General features: G+C 36.2%; 2 protein-coding genes across 3 annotated transcripts; both read left to right on the top strand.

Annotated features, from left to right (window-relative positions):
- Positions 1 to 3,582: 3,582 nt before the first annotated feature.
- LOC123551628 (phosphatidylinositol N-acetylglucosaminyltransferase subunit P-like) lies at positions 3,583 to 17,687 on the top strand. 2 transcript variants are annotated; one of them, XM_045340694.2, is made up of 5 exons: positions 3,583 to 3,751; positions 6,383 to 6,520; positions 11,457 to 11,529; positions 13,064 to 13,182; positions 17,331 to 17,687. In XM_045340694.2, exons 2-5 carry the CDS (start codon positions 6,445 to 6,447, stop codon positions 17,489 to 17,491), a joined length of 429 nt encoding a protein of 142 aa, XP_045196629.1. In that variant the 5' UTR covers positions 3,583 to 3,751; positions 6,383 to 6,444; the 3' UTR covers positions 17,492 to 17,687. The 2 variants fall into 2 exon arrangements, with proteins under 2 accessions (XP_045196629.1, XP_045196630.1); XM_045340695.2 differs by having other exon boundaries at positions 3,584 to 3,751; positions 17,429 to 17,687.
- A 142-nt stretch (positions 17,688 to 17,829) lies between these two features.
- LOC123551627 (uncharacterized) lies at positions 17,830 to 20,256 on the top strand. The gene has a single exon (XM_045340693.2). The coding sequence runs from the start codon at positions 17,872 to 17,874 to the stop codon at positions 20,104 to 20,106; it is 2,235 nt and encodes a 744-aa protein (XP_045196628.2). The 5' UTR covers positions 17,830 to 17,871; the 3' UTR covers positions 20,107 to 20,256.
- The last annotated feature ends 971 nt before the right edge of the window (positions 20,257 to 21,227 follow it).

Raw genomic sequence — 21,227 nt, 5'->3', positions numbered from 1 at the left:
GCTGAATAAACCTGTTCCAGGCGTGTGACTACTTAAATATAATTAAACATCTCCCGATTTGGGTATATTACATCGATCGGATTATATTAGCCGATCGGGCTGATACAATGTACAAGAACACCAGAAAATAATGAAGTTTCAGTATCTCTAGAAAAGTGCTAACACTTATAATTTATTTAGTTAATGTGTTTGATACATCTTACGGCTAAATATCATCTGCACAAACACTGATATGTTACTCCTGTTACACCGATCGGTGTGTGTACTATACCGCGATCTAAATGATATACCCCTGGGAGAAGAACCAATCCTGCTACAATTATTTTACTAAAAATATACAAGAGAACACAGCTGTTAGACTCGTGTGTCACGTAATGGGCACACGCAACCCGGACAAGACTGCTTACTGCCGAACTACCACTAAAACAGTTACCCGAGAGGCGGATATACCCATCTGCCGCTACAGCCAGTGGTAGATTATTTTTCATATTTACCGTTTTTTTTTTTTACAAATTACAGACTTCCTTTGTAGCAGTCTTTTATTGCACCGTATTTAAAGAAAGTGCGAGAAATTATCGTCCGTGACCAGAAATGACGTCATTACGTGTCAATGACTCAAAACAACAAAGTTCAGGTTTAGTTTTGTTATTTGTAGCGTAACGTTATGTTTTTTCGGCGATGCCGTCTAAATTCGTTTTCGTTACCTATGCCACGTGACTTCAGTTTGCAAATCAAACTACTTGATAACGCATCATAGATAATTTATCAAAATGGAAGATTTATGCAACACTCTGCCTGATTGGACGAGAGTGTCAATTTCTTTCACTCTGTTGATTGTGCTACGCTGAGTGAAATGTAGACAAAGCGTTTATCCTAAACGACGCTGTTCACAGTTTTAAAGCTAACTTTGGCTCAGTATATTTAGCAAGAATATTGATATATCTCAAAATGATAAGTAAGTTTAATAAATATGATAAAAACCTGTTCAAATACCAACATATATCAAATTAAAGAAAGAGCTGAATAAGGTCTGCGTATCACATGAATAAGGGTGTGATAAGAGTCTTTTATGTAGAGAAGTATTTTTTTAAAAGATTTTCCTTGTTACAATTGTCGTCTGTATATGAAAAGGTTTCTTGCTTTTGTGACTTATTCAAATTGCATATTAAAATGAGTACTTGTTTGCTTTGATATATTTGTTATAAATTATTTAACTGATTTATTATATATGAATATTTTTTCTTTAGTATGGCCCGTATGCAAATATTGAACTCAGTTGAAATCTGTTTTATTATATATATGCTATATAATGACTGAATCTCATTACACTGAAATGAAGGTTTATCTATGTGATATGACTACGGTCAAACTTTGCTTATGAAACAGAAATATTGAAATAATTACAATTGTATGTTTTGCTTGACCTTCACTTTTTTTATAGGTGTGACGTCATTGTCCAAAGATTCATGAATAGCGAATATGCATTTGTTAAAGCGGGATCAGTTGGCCTATTTTAGAAATAAATAAAAATAATAAATAAAAAATCCTTTAATTGATTTTTTTTCTCATGTATTCTAATCAAACTTGATTTGTAGCATCTTTATTAGGCCCGCAGCCAACTTTGTTCAGCTGGGACATTTAACCCCTTTTAGGGGCTGCTAGAGCTAAAACTAGAAATGCCTTTATACAGCGTCTCATGAACAGCTTGGTGGATCTTTGTCATACTTGGTCTGGAGCATCATTATAAAGTCCTCTTTCAAATTTATTTATATAGGAACTTGGGCCCTATTAGGGACCACTATAGCTAAAAGTAGATATGCCTTTCTTCGCATTAACCACTAAAATGTAATGGATTTTTATCAAACTCGATGTGTAACAATATTGTAAGGTCTCCTGCTATTTTGTTACAAATGGGGATAGGGACCAATGTAGCTAAAAGATATAAACACGTTTAATGACCTCTTCTCATCATGAACCGCTTCATGGATCTTCATCAAACTACTGCTGTAATTATTCGTCTAAGGATAAACGAAACAAAATTGCAACCCCACGAAACCTTTGCGAAAAATTAAAAGAGAACCATTTAAATTGTTAAAGTGCGGTGTTTAGTTTTGCAATTTGAAAAATGTTAGATGAAAGATGAATGTTAGATGAAAAATTCATAAACTTCTTTCCTTATTACAATTCGCCGACCATCATTTTTAAAGATATTTCTTCTTTAGCTTTTTTTTCGTAAAATAATTAATTTCGAATCGAAAAATATATACTACATGGAATGAAGAGCAATGATCAAGGTGTTTGATTTTGTATTGCATTTAAAGATATATATATATATATATCAATGTATGAATTGTTAGTTGTCATTAACAGCACATGATCGAGTCATGTGGGATGGGGCGGGGAGAGACGGGCTTGTCAGAATAGGAAAAATCACTGGAAATGCGAGTCCGGTGTGCAAGAAAATATCGTGCAATTAGTGATATAAGACCTTAAAGAAATTCAATGATATTTAGTTTCTTGATAAATTTTGACAACGAATGGGAGCAAGAAGCTTTTACTTCATCAGAGTTGTAAACACATTATCACATTGCTCATATGGTCAAGAATTTCTATATATATGCTAATGATTAAGTTGACATGTTTGGGAAAACATGATTAATTTACCTCTCAAGTGAAGAAAAATGAAAATTTAAATGAGGTTCACTATGTACACACTACAAGTGATAGCGATTATCGGGCTATTTTCAAGGGTGCAACCTACTCATCCTAATCACCTCACTGTAAAAGAGTACACTCGCGATTTTACTATGAAAGCTGGGTATGAATGTTCAAATTAATATCACTAGGGAGGTAAATAGTCGTTCCAGATATCACCGTGACAGGCTGCTCAAAAACTGAAGTTACTTTGTCGATGATGTTCAGTGAATGCAAGGTATCAGAAGCAGGATTATTTATTTTATTGTGCCATTTTTACAAAACAGAGACAGACACTTGAAAGAGACATGAATTAAGCGAAAACATTAACTGCTGCAACTTATCCTTGGCCGCCTGCCTTTGTAGGTGGACTGACGGAGATTTGAGTAGAGGCTAGGAAAGAACTGGTACAAGAATTCTGCCTTTAGATAGAAAATTTTGGCCGTTACAACAGCGATTCAGAATTCCACTTAAGGCGGTGCTGGGGGAAGGTGTTGTTTGTTGCACTTTCTAATATCTCTCATGAATACCAGTCAAACAGAGAATGCTATTATTTAACTCGGTTGCATTCTATACTTCCAAAGGATCTTTTTACAGATGTTATTGTCAATGGTTAGGTGCACGGAAGAAGTACAGAGATATTGCATCACATTCATGTCGCAGGCACTGGAGAGTATCGGACCTGGGACCAGACAGATAAAACCCCTTTTTCATCCTAAATCAATCCAAAATGAAAAAAAATATGTGGTAAAATATGAGCCCTTTTCAAATGATATATACCATCTACACTTGCTTTTCAAAATTTTATGATTTAATCAAAAACAACATCCTTCAAGCTAGAAGTTACATGAGTAGAAGTACCTTGATAGTTGACGACAACAATACATATGTTCATTGGCGTCAACCATAGACATGACCTTCCGGTCAAAATAACAACAACAAAAACAAAAAAAGATCGATTTTTCCACCAATATTCATTACAATGATGTTCAAATGACATTATTTCTACGATAGTACGAAGTAGTATCTAATCCTTTCGTATTTTGCAACAAACTTTGTAAGTATGCTCGTAAAACAACTTGGAAATTCTAAACAGTACTGTACACGGATGTGAATATATTCGGATAATTCAAAGCATAAACATATTATATCGACCAGTTGTTAGCGATCGATATTTTGTTTTCGCCACTATTGATTAGCGTGAAATTAGCATAATTACCTAATGTTAAACACGTCACTTGTTGTTCAAAGGGTTTATCAGGCACATGTCTAGGTTTAATACGCATTTAAATGGTGAAGAACAAAGCAATATCATAAAAAAATATTTTCAGGCAACAGTTTACAGCTTCGACTTGCTAATTTTATCAAAATATGTCCTTACTTTATTGTTCTAAATATATACTCTGAATCAACAAATTTAATGCTTTCCCAGACTTTCACTGAAAGGACGATTTAAACTGTAAGTCATAAGCGTGTGGATAATAGCAGAATAACCTACGGCATACACTTCGATTGGACAACAAATACAAATACATGGCATTTATATAGCGCAAAAATTATAAAATATTCTATTGCGCTTTACAATTACATAACACACATTTAAAATATATTCATACAAAATATGAACAGGATTCTAGAACTTAGATTTAGAGATTTGGACATGTATAAATACTATTTTACACCACTTCTGATATTTTGTATTTTAACAAGACTACACTTATTGTTCATGAAACCGCCTAAATAAATGTGTGTTCAGTTTTGATCTAAAGCTGGCTTCAGACTGATTGTTTTTCAGATAACTAGGCAGATCTTTCCACCATTTGGAACCAACGACTGCCATAGATCTGTCTGCTAATTTTGTTCGCCGTCTAGGGATGTTAAAGTTAGTGTCACTTTGTGAGTGAAGTCTGTATCTGTAGCGAAGGATAAACTAAGATAAATGCCGCATTCCAGTCCCCGTATCAGTTGTTCCAGGTCCAAGAGACTGGTTGACTCTAGACTTCCGATTTAAAGGTTAAGTTACATTTGTAACCCGCTGACTAATGAACCGCAATATCCAGGGCCTCCTCTGAGAGCCACTTTTATTTCTCTTAGTTGGCTGTCATAGTGTACGTAGGGAAATAAATTATTGTAAATAATTACATAAGGAATAATAACAAGGTGTATTAAATAATTGTAAAAGTAAAAACAATTTGTGCCTGGATACAAATGTCATAAAACATTTCCTTAGTTTTAGAATCATATCAAAGCCATGAATTACCAATTTTCCAGAACTCGTTAAATTTTCTGATAGGAGAATTTTGAATTTTTGCTATTTTACAACTGCATGTCACAAACATACATGTCGATCTTTTTGTAAAAATCGCAACACTCAAAGAACGCCATAATTGGCATTAATTTCGGTGAATTTTCGGCAGACTTTAAACATACAAGTTGGCAGATGTTTTTATAATTGATTAATTATCAATTCACACATTCTTACACAATTATTAGCTCATCTGATTTTTTGAAAAAAAATGAGTTATTGTCATCACTTGATCGGCATCGGCGTTATATGTTTAGGTCAGCTTTTCCCCAAAACTATCAAAGGTATTGCTTTGAAACTTGCAGCACTTGTTCACCATCAATAGCTGACCCTGTACAGCAAGAAACATAACTCCATCCTGCTTTTTGCAAGAATTATGGTCCCTTTTGGACTTAGAAAATATCAGATTTCTTGGTTAAGTTTTATGTTTAGGTCAACTTTTCTTCTAAACTATCAAAGCTATTGCTTTGAAACTTGCAACTGTTGTTCACCATCATAAGCTGACTCTGTACATCAAGAAACATAACTCCATCCTGCTTTTTGCAAGAATTATGGCCCTTTTTGGACTTAGAAAATCATGGGTAGGACAATTTTTCTATTATACAAAAAAATCAGATGAGCGTCAGCACCCGCAAGGCGGTGCTCTTGTATTCTCAAAGTGTCAACCAACATCAATAGCCGTATTGACAAATATACCACTTAGACTGGTTATCGATTTTATTCACAACCAGCGCCTAGGTAAACACGTGTATCGAGAACCAATTCTTGACCCTGAATTATGGCCCTTTTTGGACTTGGAAAATCATGGGTAGGACAATTTATAACAATTTATAACAAATAACAATTTTGTATGGCCTGTTTGTTTTCAATTTCTGCAGATTCTTGCTACATGACAACTACTGTACTAGTAAATTGAAATGTCATAACTCGGTGGAAGACTATCACCTAAATAACTGAGAAGAGTTTCAAAAGAATTCTGTTCAGTAGTAAAACAATCAAATCTTTGAACTTCGTTTTCCAGCAAACTATGAATTAGTCCTAAAGACAAGTGATTAACAATAAACTGAACATTGACAAACTTAAGGAGGAAGGTGGCTGCACATTGTTCAACTAAAATAAATGTTTAATTACCTGCTTTAAACCATAGAAAAATTTCCCCCTAGTAAAGTCTTACATGAATTAACCCTTAACCTGGGGTTTTCACTGTAAATTTACTGACTGAATAGCGAACAGTGCAGACCATGATCAGACTGCACGGATGTGCAGGCTGATCTTGGTCTGCACTGGTCGCAAAGGCAGAATCATCTGCCGCCAGCAGGCTAAGGGTTAAACACTATATGAACACTTATGTCTAGATTTGAATGTGTTTGCATACATTTGCAGGACAACTGCAGGATTGCTAATCAGTTCTGTATGGTTGGCTGCACATCTGATATTGAGATGAGATGTCCTCCCCTTCTCCTACACCAGTGCGTGCCATTTATGGATTTGTTCTCTACCTGGCAGCTTACGTAATTTTTGGTAAGTACTGTTTCATTTTAAAAAAAATTTATAATTCAAAAAGTTGACAAGGTATTGTTGTAACTTGATCTCTAGCATTAACATTGGTTAAGATTTTTGATTAGGTCCACTCTTTTGAGAAACTATAAGAGCTGTAACTTTGAAACTTTGTACACTTATTTATCATCATTAAAGCCCCATGTGGTTCTGGGACGATCTGTGTGTGAAAAGAATTGGAACCACTGCCTTACCCTTGCATGATCGTACGAGGCGACTAATCGGGTCTTAACACTTGGTTTTGCTGTAACTCTGTGATTCCAGCAGGTATGCAAATTTTGATTCCATACCTCATGTTTTTCATTTCGATGTAAATGAGATGTGAAACCAAAATTTGTCGTCCTGTTTGGCGCCATATAACGGTTACCTATACTGTGTTGGTGCACTGTAAAACCCAAATAAATAAATTATCATCATTAAATAAGTAGGCCAAGAACCATAACTCTAACTTGCATTTTGTTAGAATTATGGTCCACTTAGGAATTTCTTGATTAAATTTTTTGTTGCTGTTCCTTTAAAATAGTGAGAATAGCTTTGAAACTTTGCAGAGTTGGTCATCATCCTTGGGTGAGTAAATTGACTAAGAATCATTTCATTTTGTTGGCTTATTATGAACTTTGAAAAAAGGTTGGCTAAGATTTTTGTTTAGGTCCACTTTAACACTATAGGTATTGTAGCTTTGAAATTTTGTTCATTTGTTTGTATGTCATCATTAGATGAATACATAGGCCAGGAACAATAACTCTTGACATGTATTTTGTTTTCAAATTCAGCAAAATGTTGGTTTGAGAACTTGTAAGGATGAATGGATTGAATTCATTTTTGGTAGACATGTACATGATGCAGGCCAAAGTTCAATTTCATTTATAATTCACCAGTTTTTGGAAAGTTGTGACCCTTTATGACTTAAAATTTGGTTGTCCCTTCAATAACTTGTGTACAGATGAATTGATTGAGCTCATTTGAAGTACTCGGGTATAAAAAAATATATGGACTATATTCAGTTCAGTTAAAGTAACAATCCATCAATTTCTGGCAAAATTATGACCCTTTTCTGAATTGAAGTTTTGCAAAATGTTAATGTTCATTTAATAAATTTTGAAAGAATTCATTTTTAGCTTGACTATTCGAAGAATAAGTAGAGCTATCCTACTCACCAAGGCGTCGGCGTCGGCGTCACACCCTGGTTAAGTTTTTCGTACCAGTCCACATTTTGACAAAGTCTTTTGAGATAAAGCTTTGAAACTTTCAACACTTGTTTACCATCACCATATCCAGTTGTAGGCAAGAGTACATAACTCCATCAAGCATTTTGGCTGAATTATGGCCCCTTCTGACTTAAAAGTCTTGGTTAAGTTTTTCGTACCAGTTTATATTTTGTGTAAAGTGTTTGACATATGGCTTTGAAACTTTTATATCTTGTTCAGTATTATAGTCTCTATCAATAGGCAAGAGTACATAACTCTGTCATCTTTTTTGGCTGAATTATGGCCCTTTTTGAACTTGGAAATTGGTTCTGTTTTCGTATATGTCCATGTTTTGTCAAGACTATTTGACATATGGCTTTCAAACTTTAAATACTTGTTTATCATTATGATTTCCATCTGCAGGCAAGAGTACATAACTCTTGACAACTATTTTGGCTGAATAATGGCCCTTTTTGGACTTTGAAATTTTTGTCAAAATATTTGAACTGTGGCTTTGAAACTGTTAACGCTAGTATATCAACATGATTTCCATCTGTAGGCAAGTGTACATAACTCTGTCAACTATTTTGACTGAATTATGACCCTTTTTGGACTTGGAAATTAGTTAAACTTTTCATACAAGTCTGTGTTTGCCTAACATATAACTTAATAACATATTTGCCATCATGGTCACACATTGCCACTTAGTGCAAGACTAATCGAAATCCACAAATACAGGAAAATTTTTTGTTTAATCCATTTTTTTCTTTTGTCTGAAAATCTATGGAAATATTTTGACCCCATTCTTCAATCAATTCTTCGAATAGTCGAGCGTGCTGTCATTCGACAGCTCTTGTAAGCTCACCTGTCACATAGTGACAAGGTGAGCTTTTGTGATCGTCCGTCCATGCGTCCCTCCGTCAACAATTTCTTGTCTGCATGATAATGGTTTCATTTATGATTTTATTTTAACCAAACTTGCACACAACTTGTATCACCATAAGATCTCGGTTCCTTTCTTGAACTGGCCAGATCCCATTATGGGTTCAGAGTTATGGCCCCTGAAAGGGCCAAAATTAGCTATTTTGAGCATGTCTGCACAATAGCAGCTTTTTTATGATTTGATTTTTACCAAACTTGCACACAACTTGTATCACCATAAGATCTTGGTTTCTTTTTGGGACTGGCCAGATTCCATTATGGGTTCCAGAGTTATGGCCCCTGAAAGGCCCAAAATTAGCTATTTTGACCTTGTCTGCGCAATAGCAGCTTCATTTATGATTTGATTTTAACCAAACTTGCACAAAACTTGTGTCACCATAAGGTCTTGGTTCCTTTCTTTAACCGGCCAGATCCCGTAATGGGTTCCAGAGTAATGGCCCCTGATAGGGCCGGAATTAGCTATTTTGACCTTGTCTGCACAATAGCAGCTTTATTTATGATTTGATTTTTACCAAACTTGCACACAACTTGTATCACCATAAGATCTTGGTTTCTGTCTGGAACTGGCAAGATTCCTTTATGGGTTCCAGAGTTATGGCCCCTGATAGGGTCAAAATTAGCTATTTTGACATTGTCTGCACAATAGCAGCTTCATTTATGATTTGATTTTAATCAAACTTGCACAAAACTTGTGTCACCATAAGAGCTTGGTTCCTTTCTTGAACCGGCCAGATCCCTTAATGGGTTCCAGAGTTATGGCCCCTGATAGGGCCGGAATTAGCTATTTTGACCTTGTCTGCACAATAGCAGCTTCATTTATGATTTGAATTTAGTCAAACTTGCACAAAACTTGTGTCATCTAAAGATCTTGGTTCCATTCTTGAACCGGCCAGATCCCTTAATGGGTTCCAGAGCTATGGCCCCTGATAGGGCCAAAATTGGCTATTTTGACCTTGTCTGCACAATAGCAGTTTCATTTATGATTTGATTTTAACCAAACTTGCACACAACTTGTATCACCATAAGATCTCGATTCTTTTTTACATGCCCACAGGGACGTATTTTGTTATCGCCTCGGTGTCCGTCTGTCTGTCTGTCTGTGTGTTGGTTAGCAATTTCCCTTCCGCTCTGTTACCTTTTGAACCCCTTGATGGATTTCAGAGAAACCTGACACAAATGTTCACTCGTTGAAAGGATGTGCAGAGCGCATGTTTCGGATGGCTAAATTCAATGTCAAGATCACACTTAGGGATCAAAGGTCATATGACTTTGTTTTATGTGAATATTGCTCTGCATTTGCGTTGCATTGCAGTGCTCTTGTTTTTATTTGGCAGATCCTTCTTTTGTTTGCTTACAATATTTTTTTTATTACTTCCCTTTTATGTTACTTTAAATAGCTTATTTAGTAACTTTTTTATTATTGGCTGTAGGGAAAAACTGAGGCCACTTTTCTGTGGTACAACATGGATGGTACCTCCAATTTTTAGGTGTATTTTGACAGATCTAACAATTTTTTCTTTTTGTTTTTGGCAAAAGCAATGGTACTCAGGTGAGCGATATAGGGCCATCGTGGCCCTCTTGTTGGTACAATGGTATCATATGATTAAAAAATAATGGCTATATGTTTGATTTCAGTTCAAAATTAAATTTTTGTGAAGTTATGGCCTCTTTTCATGATCAGTGCATGTCTGTTAAAGGTCAAGGTCACAGTTTAAGGTCAAGTGAAAATATGTTTCCACTCCATAACGCATTGAAGGATTTTTTGTTCCCTGTAATTATGTCTCATAATGTTTTTGCCTTCGCCGTCTGTCTGTCCATCCGCATTAAGCTTGTCTGGCTTTTACAGGTCAAACCGCTGGCCGGATTTCAATGAAACTTCACAGAAGTGATCAGTAACAAGCCTAGTAATGCATAACGCTGGCATGTTCTGCTTGGCTGCACAAAATGGCTGCAAGAGCTAAAAATAGAAAAAATTTGTCCAGCTTTCACAGGTCAAACTGCAGGCTGGATTTCAATGAAACTTCACAAGAGTGATCAGTACCTAGCCTAGTTGTGCATATCGCCAACACATTCTGCTTTGCTGCACAAAATGGCAGCCAGAGCTAAAGACAGAACAATGTACGGCTTTCACAGATCAAACTGCTGATTGCATTTTGACGAAACTTCACAGGAGTGATCAGTACCAACACTAGTTGTGCATATTTCTGGCATGTTCTGCTTCGCTGCTGAGCTCAAAATGGAAAATCATTATCTTCTCCTGCTTTCATAAGTCAAGCTGCTGGACAGATTTCGACGAAACTTCACAGGAGTGATCAGTTCCAAGCCTAGTTGTGCATATCGCTGACATGTTCCGCTTCACTGCACAAAATTGCAGCCAGAGCTAAAGGTATACACTTAGGGAGAGACATATGTTTTGTGACAAAAACACCTAGTTAGACTATATGTGGCACACAAGACTCAGGGTTGTCAGTCAAAGATCAACTATTGAAGGTCAAGTAAAAAAATTTCCACTCCATAAATTATCTTTTATGTGTGCAAGGAAGTTTTCTACACAAAGCCCCACTTTCTCAGTGGAACCAGTCAACCAGGAATTCCCCATATTGGCCCAGTTGCTTGATATGCATAATGTATCTAAATGTATCATTGTGACCAATAATAAGGAAAAGTATTAGCAATGTAAGGAAATGCAAGTTAAAATTGAACTAGCTTTAATATTATATAACTTTTTTTATATTTTATGAAATTTTGTTAATAAATTTTGTATTTTGCAGTTGTGTATGTTGTGTGGGCCTATGTTCCTGATACGTGGTTAGATGCTGTTGGTTTGTCATATTGGCCACAAAAGTAAGTCAAGTCCTACATTTTAAGGTTTTGTCATACTTTAAGTTGATATTTGTCTTTCCTAAAAAATCTTGTGCATGGACTTTGAGAGTAGCAAGATTACTTTCAGTCATGCTTACCTTAAATAACTAAATAATGCTTAAATGGATTATATCCAGTATAAAAAAAGACAATTCTTTCTTGACAAATCAAATACTGTGTATGTAAAGATATTGGGCTGTGCCTATGTTATCTATGTATGTTATTTCCAGATGCTTGGCTGTATCAGACCCATATTATTTCTATGCTGTTTCCAGATATTGGGCTGTAGCATTTATATATTCTGTTTACAGTACTGGGCTGTAGCAGTCCTGTGATATTTATGTATGTTATTTCCATTTTATATTATTCCCAGATACCGGGCTGTAGCAGCCCCATGTTATTTATATGTAATGTTATTTCTAAATACTGGGCTGTGGCAGTACAATGTTATCTATGTGTGTTATTTCCAGATACTGGGCTGTGGCAGTACAATCTTATTTATGTATTTTATTTCCAGATACTTGTCTGTACCATTCCTATGATTTGTATGCACATTATTTCCATTTTATTTTATTTCTAGATGTCATGTTTTTCCAGATATTGGGTTGAAGCAGCCCCACATTATTTCCATGTTATGTTATTTCCAGATATTGGGCTGTAGCAGCCCCATGCTATTTCCATGTTATGCCATGTTATACCCTCTTAGCTCAGTAGGTAGAGCGTCGGTCTACGGATCGCGGGGTCGCGAGTTCGATCCTCGGGCTGGGCGTATGTTCTCCGTGACTATTTGATAAATGACATAGTGTCTGAAATCATTAGTCCTCCACCTCTGATTCATGTGGGAAGTTGGCAGTTACTTGCGGAGAACAGGTTTGTACTGGTAGAGAATCCAGGAACACTGGTTAGGTTAACTGCCTGCCGTTACATGACTGAAATACTGTTGAAAAACGGCGTTAAACCCAAAACAAAACAAAACAAACAAAAAAATTTCCATGTTATGTTATTTCCAGATACTGGGCTGTAGCAGTGAGTCCCATGTTATTTCCAGATACTGGGCTGTAGCAGCCTCATGTTATTTCCATGTTATGTTACTTCCAGATACTGGGCTGTAGCAGTCCCATGTTATTTCCATGTTATGTTATTTCCAGATACTGGGCTGTAGCAGTGAGTCCCATGTTATTTCCAAGTACTGGGCTGTAGCAGCCCCATGTTATTTCCATGTTATGTTACTTCTAGATACTGGGCTGTAGTAGCCCCATGTAATTTCTATGTTATGTTATTTCCAGATACTGGGCTGTAGCAGCCCCATGTTACTTCTGTGTTATGTTATTTCCAGATACTGGCCTGTAGCAGCCCCATGTTATTTCCATGTTATGTTATTTCCAGACACTGGGCTGTACATGTAGCAGCCCTATGTTATTTCCAGATACTGGGCTGTACATGTAGCAGCCCTATGTTATTTCCAGATACTGGACTGTGGCAACCCCATGTTATTTCCATGTTGTATTATTTCCAGATACTGGGCTGTAGCAGTTCCGTGTTATTTATGTATGTTATGGGTACTGGCTTATCCTGCTTGGTTTGGATACATTCATCTTTGTACAGCTCCATTAGATTGCATGGACTTGATTACAGGTTAGTTTAGTCTTTAAATCTTCATGTAGTGCACCAGTACTATACTGAAAGGGAAATATTTATGTGCTGCTAATGAATAGTGATGGGCAGACTGTTGGTATTGCTCTGCTATTTGTTAAATCTCCCACATGTAGTGGGGGAGACATATTGATTTAGTGTTGTCAGTCTGTCCATTCCTTTGTCTGTCAGTCTGTCTGTCTACTGTCACAAAGTTTGTCTGTGTGACTCCTCTGACACCTTTGGACTGATTTACACCAAACTTCATAAGTGATCATTTCCAACTTTGTTAAGCATATTATCTGTATTTTCTGTCCACTTTGGGCTTCTGTCAATTTCACAATTGAAGCACATTTTTGATCGAATTACTGACCCTTTTATATAACCAAAGACATATTTGAAACTGGTTTATCTTGGGTCAAAGTGAAAGACTCTAGATCAATTTCAAACATTCTTACAGCCTCATTTCATAAAATATGATCAGAATATATAGAGGATAGCTCAAGACACTATATGAGTGTCTTTTCATTTTGAATTTTATCAAATGACTTGAACAAAGTGATAAAATGCAAGGCTTCTCCAAGCCTTTAATAAATTTTAGCTAGACTATTTAAAGACTAGTGAAATTATTTCTTCTCGTACGAGTGCTGGCTTTGTCTTCAGAGTCTCACCCTTGTTAAAGTTTTGCATGCAAGGTCCTTTCTTAGTAACTATTTCATTTATTTGATTGAAACTTTAATTTAAATTTTTGGTAACCATAGGCCACATTTTCTACCCACTTTATATTTAATCTTGTTGTAGTGTTTATTATGTTAAATTACCAGGATTTTCTACCCAGTTTATATGGAATCTTGTCGAAGTGTTTATGTCTAACACATGTAGAGTGGGATACTTATTGCTTTAGTGCTGCCTGTCAGTCTGTCTATCACAGTTTGTTCGTGCAACTACTTCTACGCAACTGAATGGATTTATACCAAACTAAACAAGAATGATTATTGCCAAAAATTGAAAGGTTAAGATAGATTTTGCAGGATCACACAGCACCCCAAACACAGCTATAGAGCCATGCATTGCAAAATAGGCCCGCAAAAACCCCAAAAAAACTGTAATGGAAAAATATAGTGGATGGGTTGCTTCAAAAATCCAACTAGTACATTTTAATTTATATGCAGAATACAAAAATGGGTGGGTAAAAACAGGGTTGGGGTGTTGTGGAAAGTGGAAAAAGCAAGGATGTATATTTAACAAGAAAGTCATCCTAAAAAAATGCAGTCTCCTTATGGTGCAAACCACAGCAGGGCAAACATGCATGTGCATATCATCAACATTGCCAATTTGATGATATTCAGCAAAGTTATGACTCTTGATTCATCAAAATTTATGATATTTTGGCCACTTCTCTTACATTACAGTCAAATTTTGTTAGCTTAATCTCGGTTGATTCGAACATTCCCCCTTTGCATAAACTCAAATTGACTCAAAGGTCCTGACAAAACCACTTTATAAAGTAAATTGTATGATAACTTGAACTAAAGATACCTCGAACAGAATTTACTGGTCCTGTCGAGTTTGAGCGAACAAAGTTTGACTGTATTCATATTACCACCAAACCTTACAAGAGTGATTAGTGTCAAGTCTCATTGCGCATAGAAGTGGCATGTTCTGATTTAGTGATTTCCAGTGGACTTTTGGCCCCAGATTTGTTGGAATTTATCTGTCCGGGGAACTGCTTTGTTACCACTGAGAGGAATTACACAAAACTTCACAAATGTGATAATTGCTAAGTCTACTGGTGCATATCTAGGACATGTTCCGATTCTGTGTTTTTCAGCAGAGTTATGGCCCTGATTCATCAAATTTTATTATATCTTTTCTAATAAGGCAGATTTCAACCAAACTTTACAGGAGTAATCAGTGCCAAGTCTTTATTATGCATATCAATGGCATATTCTAGTTCAGTGATTTTCGTAGTAGTTTTGGCACTTTATTTATCAAATTTTATATTATGGCAACTTTTTAGCTCACCTGAGCATGAAGTGCTCAAAGGTGAGCTTTTGTGATCGCCCTGTGTCCGTCGTCGTCTGTCAGTCATCAATTTGACTTTTAACACTCTAGAGGTCACAATTTTGGTCCAATCTTAATGAAACTTGGTCAAAATGTTACCCTCAATAAAATCTTGGACGAGTTTGATATTGGGTCATCTAGGGTCAAAAACTAGGTCACCAGGTCAAATAAAAAAAAAAGCTTGTTAACACTCCAGAGGTCACAATATTGGTCCAATCTAAATGAAACTTGGTCAGAATGTTACTCTCAATAAAATCTTGGGTGAGTTCGATATTGGGTCATCTAGGATCAGAAACTAGCTCACCAGGTCAAATCAAAAGAAAAGCTTGTGAACACTCTAGAGGTCACAATTTTGGTCCAGTCTTAATGAAACTTGGTCAGAATGTTACCTGCAATAAAATCTTGGACGAGTTCGATATTGGGTCACCTGGGGTCAAAAACTAGGTCACAAGGTCAAATCAATGGAAAAGCTTTTTAACACTGTACATGTAGAGGCCACATTTATGACTGCATCTTCATGAATCTTGGTCAGAATGTTAATCTTGATGGTCTCAAGGTCCGTTGTGAATCTGGGTCATGTAGGATCAAAAACTAGGTCACCAGGTCAAATCAAAGGAAAAGCTAATTAACACTGTAGAGACCTCATTTTTGACCATATCTTAATGAAACTTGGTCAGAATGTTGATCTTGATGATTTACAGGTCAGGTTCAAATCTGGATCAGGTGAGGTTAAAAACTAGGTCACTAGGTCAAATCAAAGGGAAAGTTTGTTAACACTCTAGAGGCCACATTTATGACTGTATCTTCATGAAACTTAGTCAGAACGTTAATCTTGATGATCTTTAGGTCAAGTTCGAATCTGGGTCATGTGGGTTCAGAAACTGGGTCACCAGGTCAAATCAGAGGAAAAGCTAGTAAACACCTTAGAGAAAACATTAATAAAATTTTATGACCATATCTTAATGAAACTTGGTCAGAATGTTAATCTTGATGATCTTTAGGTCAATAGGTCAGGTGAGTGATACAGGGCCTTCATGGCCCTCTTGTTTACACCTCTGAGCAGATTTCCAACAAACCAAGAGTTGCCAGGCCTAGTTAAACATCTTCAGCATGTTCTGGTTCATTGATTTTCAGTGGAGTTATGGTCCTTGGTTTGTGATATTTTACAGTTTTACACTACCTGCTGTATACAATAAGGCTGAATTTCACCAAAGCTCACGAGTGATTAGTGTGAAGCATAATTGTACCTATTACCATCGTGTTCTGATAGAATTATTTCCAGCAGAGTCATGACCCTTAATTTGTCAAATTCTTTCATCTGTGTTACTTCTATACCATTGGTTGGAATTTTACCAAATTTCTTAGGAGTTTGACTGCCAAGCCTCCTTGTGTATATCGTTGGAAGTTATGGTTCAGTGATTTTTATTTGAGTTATGGAATTAAATGTGACATTTCACAATATCTGCATGATAAGTGGTGGGAGACATATGTGAAAAACAACCTCTAATTTTCATCTGTTCTGTGGCAGTTGCTTAACTGGATAATGCGTATACTTTACCACTGGTACAGTCAAACTAACCCCTGAACCACCCTTCTCTTGAACTCATTATCAGGTCCCGGCAAAATCCCTATAAAGTGTACATTGTTCAATAGCTCGAACTGCCAATAATTTGAACACATTTTGATGGATCTGTCGAGTTGAGGTTCAAATTGAAACTTTGCAGAAATGTTTACCTTGTATAATAGTAAATGTTCATGACATATTTTAAGGCTCAGATGAGGCAAATTGGAATTGTGTGCCCTTTTACCCTAAGACAGAATGTCTGACTAGTTCTTACAAAGTGGTATATGCAGTAGTATTAATTGCTGTCAGTTTTAGCTCTAGTTTATAAGAGTAGATTTAAATACAAGATAACAAGGAAAGGTTGATGTAGTGTTATTAAAGATGAAAAAAAGGGTTTTACTTGAATGAGATTTGTATGTCTGTTTTACAGTAAAGTCTTTTAAACGTTTTACTAGTATGTAATATTCAAACATTTGAACTCCTTAGTCTTAAAAATCGCTTGATGATGCTTCTTTTATTTCAGATGAATTTTCACAGGCCCCAAACAGAGAAAATATTCGTGACGGCAATGACACTCCACCTTTAGCGGACATTCTATATCAGATGCTTCTTTTATTTCAGATGAATTTTCACAGGCCCCAAACAGAGAAAATATTCGTGACGACAATGACACTCCACCTTTAGCGGACATTTCTATATCAGAAGTGAATAGAAAACTGTATTTGCAGGAAGTCATTCCAGAAGAACACTAGTCATATCATTTCCACTAAAGACTTTGTGAAGATTGTATGTCTAAATTGTTGTGGAAAAAAATTATTTTTCCTTATTATTGTTTTTTCGAAGTCATGTGTTCATGATTGTTGGGTTATTCTTACTTCGATATTTCCAATACTTGCATTGCACGGAATATGAAAATGACATAGTATATATTTTGATAAGATTCAAGCCATTTATATTCATAGACTTAGTGTATGCTGCTACTGTGCTAAACTAATTGACTGTTCATACAAGTTTTAATGAGAATATAGCTATTTGAAAGTGTATGTACAGATATATTTTCAAGTATGTCTCAAGATGAAGAGAGAGAAGTTTTTCCATTTCCGGGAAAAGTTAAAAGCTCTGTATGGGAGTTCTTTGGATTTTACAAAGATGACTTTGGACATTTAGATAAGAGTCGGGCCATTTGTAAACTGTGTAGAAAAGGCACTAACTACTCTGGTAACACGACTAATTTACGCACTCATATAGTGCATCATCACAAGGATGTGGCAGCATTACCTGATGTTAACTACAGCAGAGCTCAGCTGTCACGGTCAACACCTTCTCATAACCAAGAAGGTAACTTTGGTTCATCAGTTTTTAACCAAATGCACACATCCCCAGATGGATATTCTCAAACAACACCTCCGAAACTGCAGCGACAGATTCTGTTGGATGAAATTTTTGTTCAACCTTTATCCTCAGAATTAAGTGGCAATTTGAGCAGAAGTGCAACTCAGCAGAATACATGGGTAATGGAAACGGCGACAGGTCTGGTAGATTCTCATACAGTTTTTAGCAAAGATAGCCCAGCACAGGACAATTCTAGCGGATCCTTTGCAGATTCTGAAGCTGAGTCATATGGAAGTATTGCTTCTGTTAAAGATGCTGTTTTTGAAACTGTCATCCAAGACTTGATACCCATAGAAGCTGTAGATAGCTCTCGATTTAAAAAGTTAATTAGCACTGGTAAGAAACTTCCCATAGTTCCAAGTTCATGTGATATCTCTGATTTGATTACCAGACGTTACTCGGAGCTACAGGTTGTTATAAATAATGAACTTTTGAAGGGAATACATAAAAGCTTGAAACTTGAACTATGGAAATCGTGTGATATCACTTATTTGACAGTTTCTGTTCAGGCGCTGTTTGACAATTGGAAAATGAGATGTTATGCTCTGAAAACAGTTGAATTGCATGAAAATTTCTCTTTGAAAGAGGTGAAAGAAGTGTTGGGTGAAAATACAACAGGTTTGAATGTTGACAATATTTTATCAGAGGAAAACGACATCATAGAAAATTTTGCAGATGAAAATGGGTGTGTTTATCTTGTGACTCTTTGTAACACTATTGACAAAGTTGCAAAATTGTGTATTGAAGAAAATATTGGTAAAAAGTTAGTGAAAAAAGTACAGAAAATTGTCAAGTTATTAACAGAGAATCAAGAGGCTAGATCAGTGTTTCATGAGAAGCAGAATGTTTTGCAACTACCAACTAAAAGCCTTGTGCATTGTAACAATAGGATTTGGACTAGATGTCTGGCAACGTTTGAGTCTGTTCTTGAACAAAGTAATGCCATAATCGCCACCTTTAATGATCCAAGGGTGAAAGCCCTTGATATGGTTGATCAGTTCACATCAGGTGATTTTGCACTTATTCAGACATTCATAAACATGCTGGTACCATTGAAAACGGCTTTGACCTTGACCAAAGACATGAAACATCCCACTGTTGCAGTTATTTTACCAGTACTGAAAAAGCTTGAGATGAGTTTGGCGGATAGAGAAACTGACTCGCAGCAGGTTGTTGAACTGAAGATAAAGATGGTTAGAACTCTGAAGCAACATTATGAAGTTACGGACAGGAGACATTTTCTTTTGTTGTGCTCCTTGTTAGATCCAAGATTCAAAGGTTTAAAGTTTGTATGTCAGTCTGACCAAGATGTTGCATATGAACAACTAAAGCAGGGTGCGTTGGAACTGAAAAATACGTTCAAAACAACAGAAGGAACGGAATCTGACCAGATGGATAAATATGTTGTGGTGAAGGTAGAGGTTAGTGACGACTACCCTGATAACGAGGCCACGGGGTCTGATAGGTATTCGAGAAATTCAGAAGAAGCAGACGGGAATTCGGATCTGCATCAGAGAGCAAAAAGACAGAAATTGATGGATAACGCACCCAAAGCTTGCGAAAATGCAGCAGATGATTGGTTTGCTGATGTGATTCAAGAGATAAAAGATGGTCAGCCTGAGGAAGACAGTGTCACTGTCGAGATAAATAGATACAAGGGTGAGATACAGATAAGTTCAGGTTCTTCACCGCTAGCATGGTGGAGGGACAGACAAAAGTCGTTCCCACTACTATCTCAGATAGCAAAGCGTTATGTATCTGTTCCAGCACTACTGGGAACCAAGGACGAGACTACAGAAAGATGGTATCGGAGACAGAGAGGATGTATCCCAGTTCATCTTGTGGACCCAGTAGTTTTCTTGCATGCTAATTATGAAAAGGTCAAGAGATTAGGAGATGAATTCTGAAGAAATAATTCATTATATTATACATAGTTTATAGGTAGTAATGTAACCACGATAAATATGTGATCATGTTTTGACAAAGAATTAATGTTTTGTTATGAAAAATAGAAGTAGGACAGATGCAAAAAAATGAATTAAAGTTCTTAGAAACTTGCTGGAATTTGTTTTAAAATGTGCACCACAAATAAGATATTTGTGGCATAACTATACAGAATTTGAATTGCCCAATCTACTTGTCCATTTAGCCTGTGAACCTGTCTAAAGCGGACACGGCCATTGAGCTATCGAGACTTTTATAAACATGTATTTTACATATTTCTATAGTTCCTTCCTAGTACTTCTAGTAGTCTTATTACAGACGCATACCGGATTCTTCATGTAAATTTCATCGGTATCCACTATCACAAGGTATGTGATTCCATGTGAGAGATTAGTACTTATTCATTACTCTATAGATTTGCCTTTCTTCCGTCTGTCGTCGATCTAGCTATAACATTTAAGTTTATAAGATTAAAAACTGCGAAACTGACAGTCATTTTTTGTGCAATTTTCTTCATAAATAAAGGAATTGAAAGACTTCAAACACTTTACCTTGTACATTTCTGTTCTAAAAAAAAAGAAAATTTGTTTTATGAACTATATCGTTAGACCCTTCCTTCCACAAACCAGACATCTTGATTCAACAAATTAAGTGGTTGACAGTAAACATTGTTCGAAATTACTTATAAATAATAAGGACGCTTGACCAAGACAGCTTATTGAAATACGTATCGAGCTGCTGATCATTGTACGTCTGCCAAGAGCAGAATTCACGCTGTGTGCAGACATAGTTCGGTGTTGTATGGGTTTTCTTTTACCTTCGACATTGTTTTTGATGAAACTAAATGTTAACTGTTTTTGATGTTATATTTTCAACATGTTCTAACCAGCTGAGGGGACCTCCGTGGCCGAGTGGTTAAGGTCACTGACTGAATCACTTTCTTCTCCCTGTGAAGCGAGTTTGTGAAGCGAGTTTCGAAACCTCGCTTGGTGTGCAGAATTCAATGCAATGGTAGAATATGCACACTCTTAAATATTTGCTAAAAATTGTTGTGTGCCGTAGCAACACGGTCTTTCAATACGCC

The sequence above is a fragment of the Mercenaria mercenaria genome, chromosome 4 (assembly GCF_021730395.1).
Source record: "Mercenaria mercenaria strain notata chromosome 4, MADL_Memer_1, whole genome shotgun sequence".
In the NCBI taxonomy this organism is placed as follows: Eukaryota; Metazoa; Mollusca; class Bivalvia; order Venerida; family Veneridae; genus Mercenaria; species Mercenaria mercenaria.
This window is presented reverse-complemented; position numbering and strand designations above follow the sequence as displayed.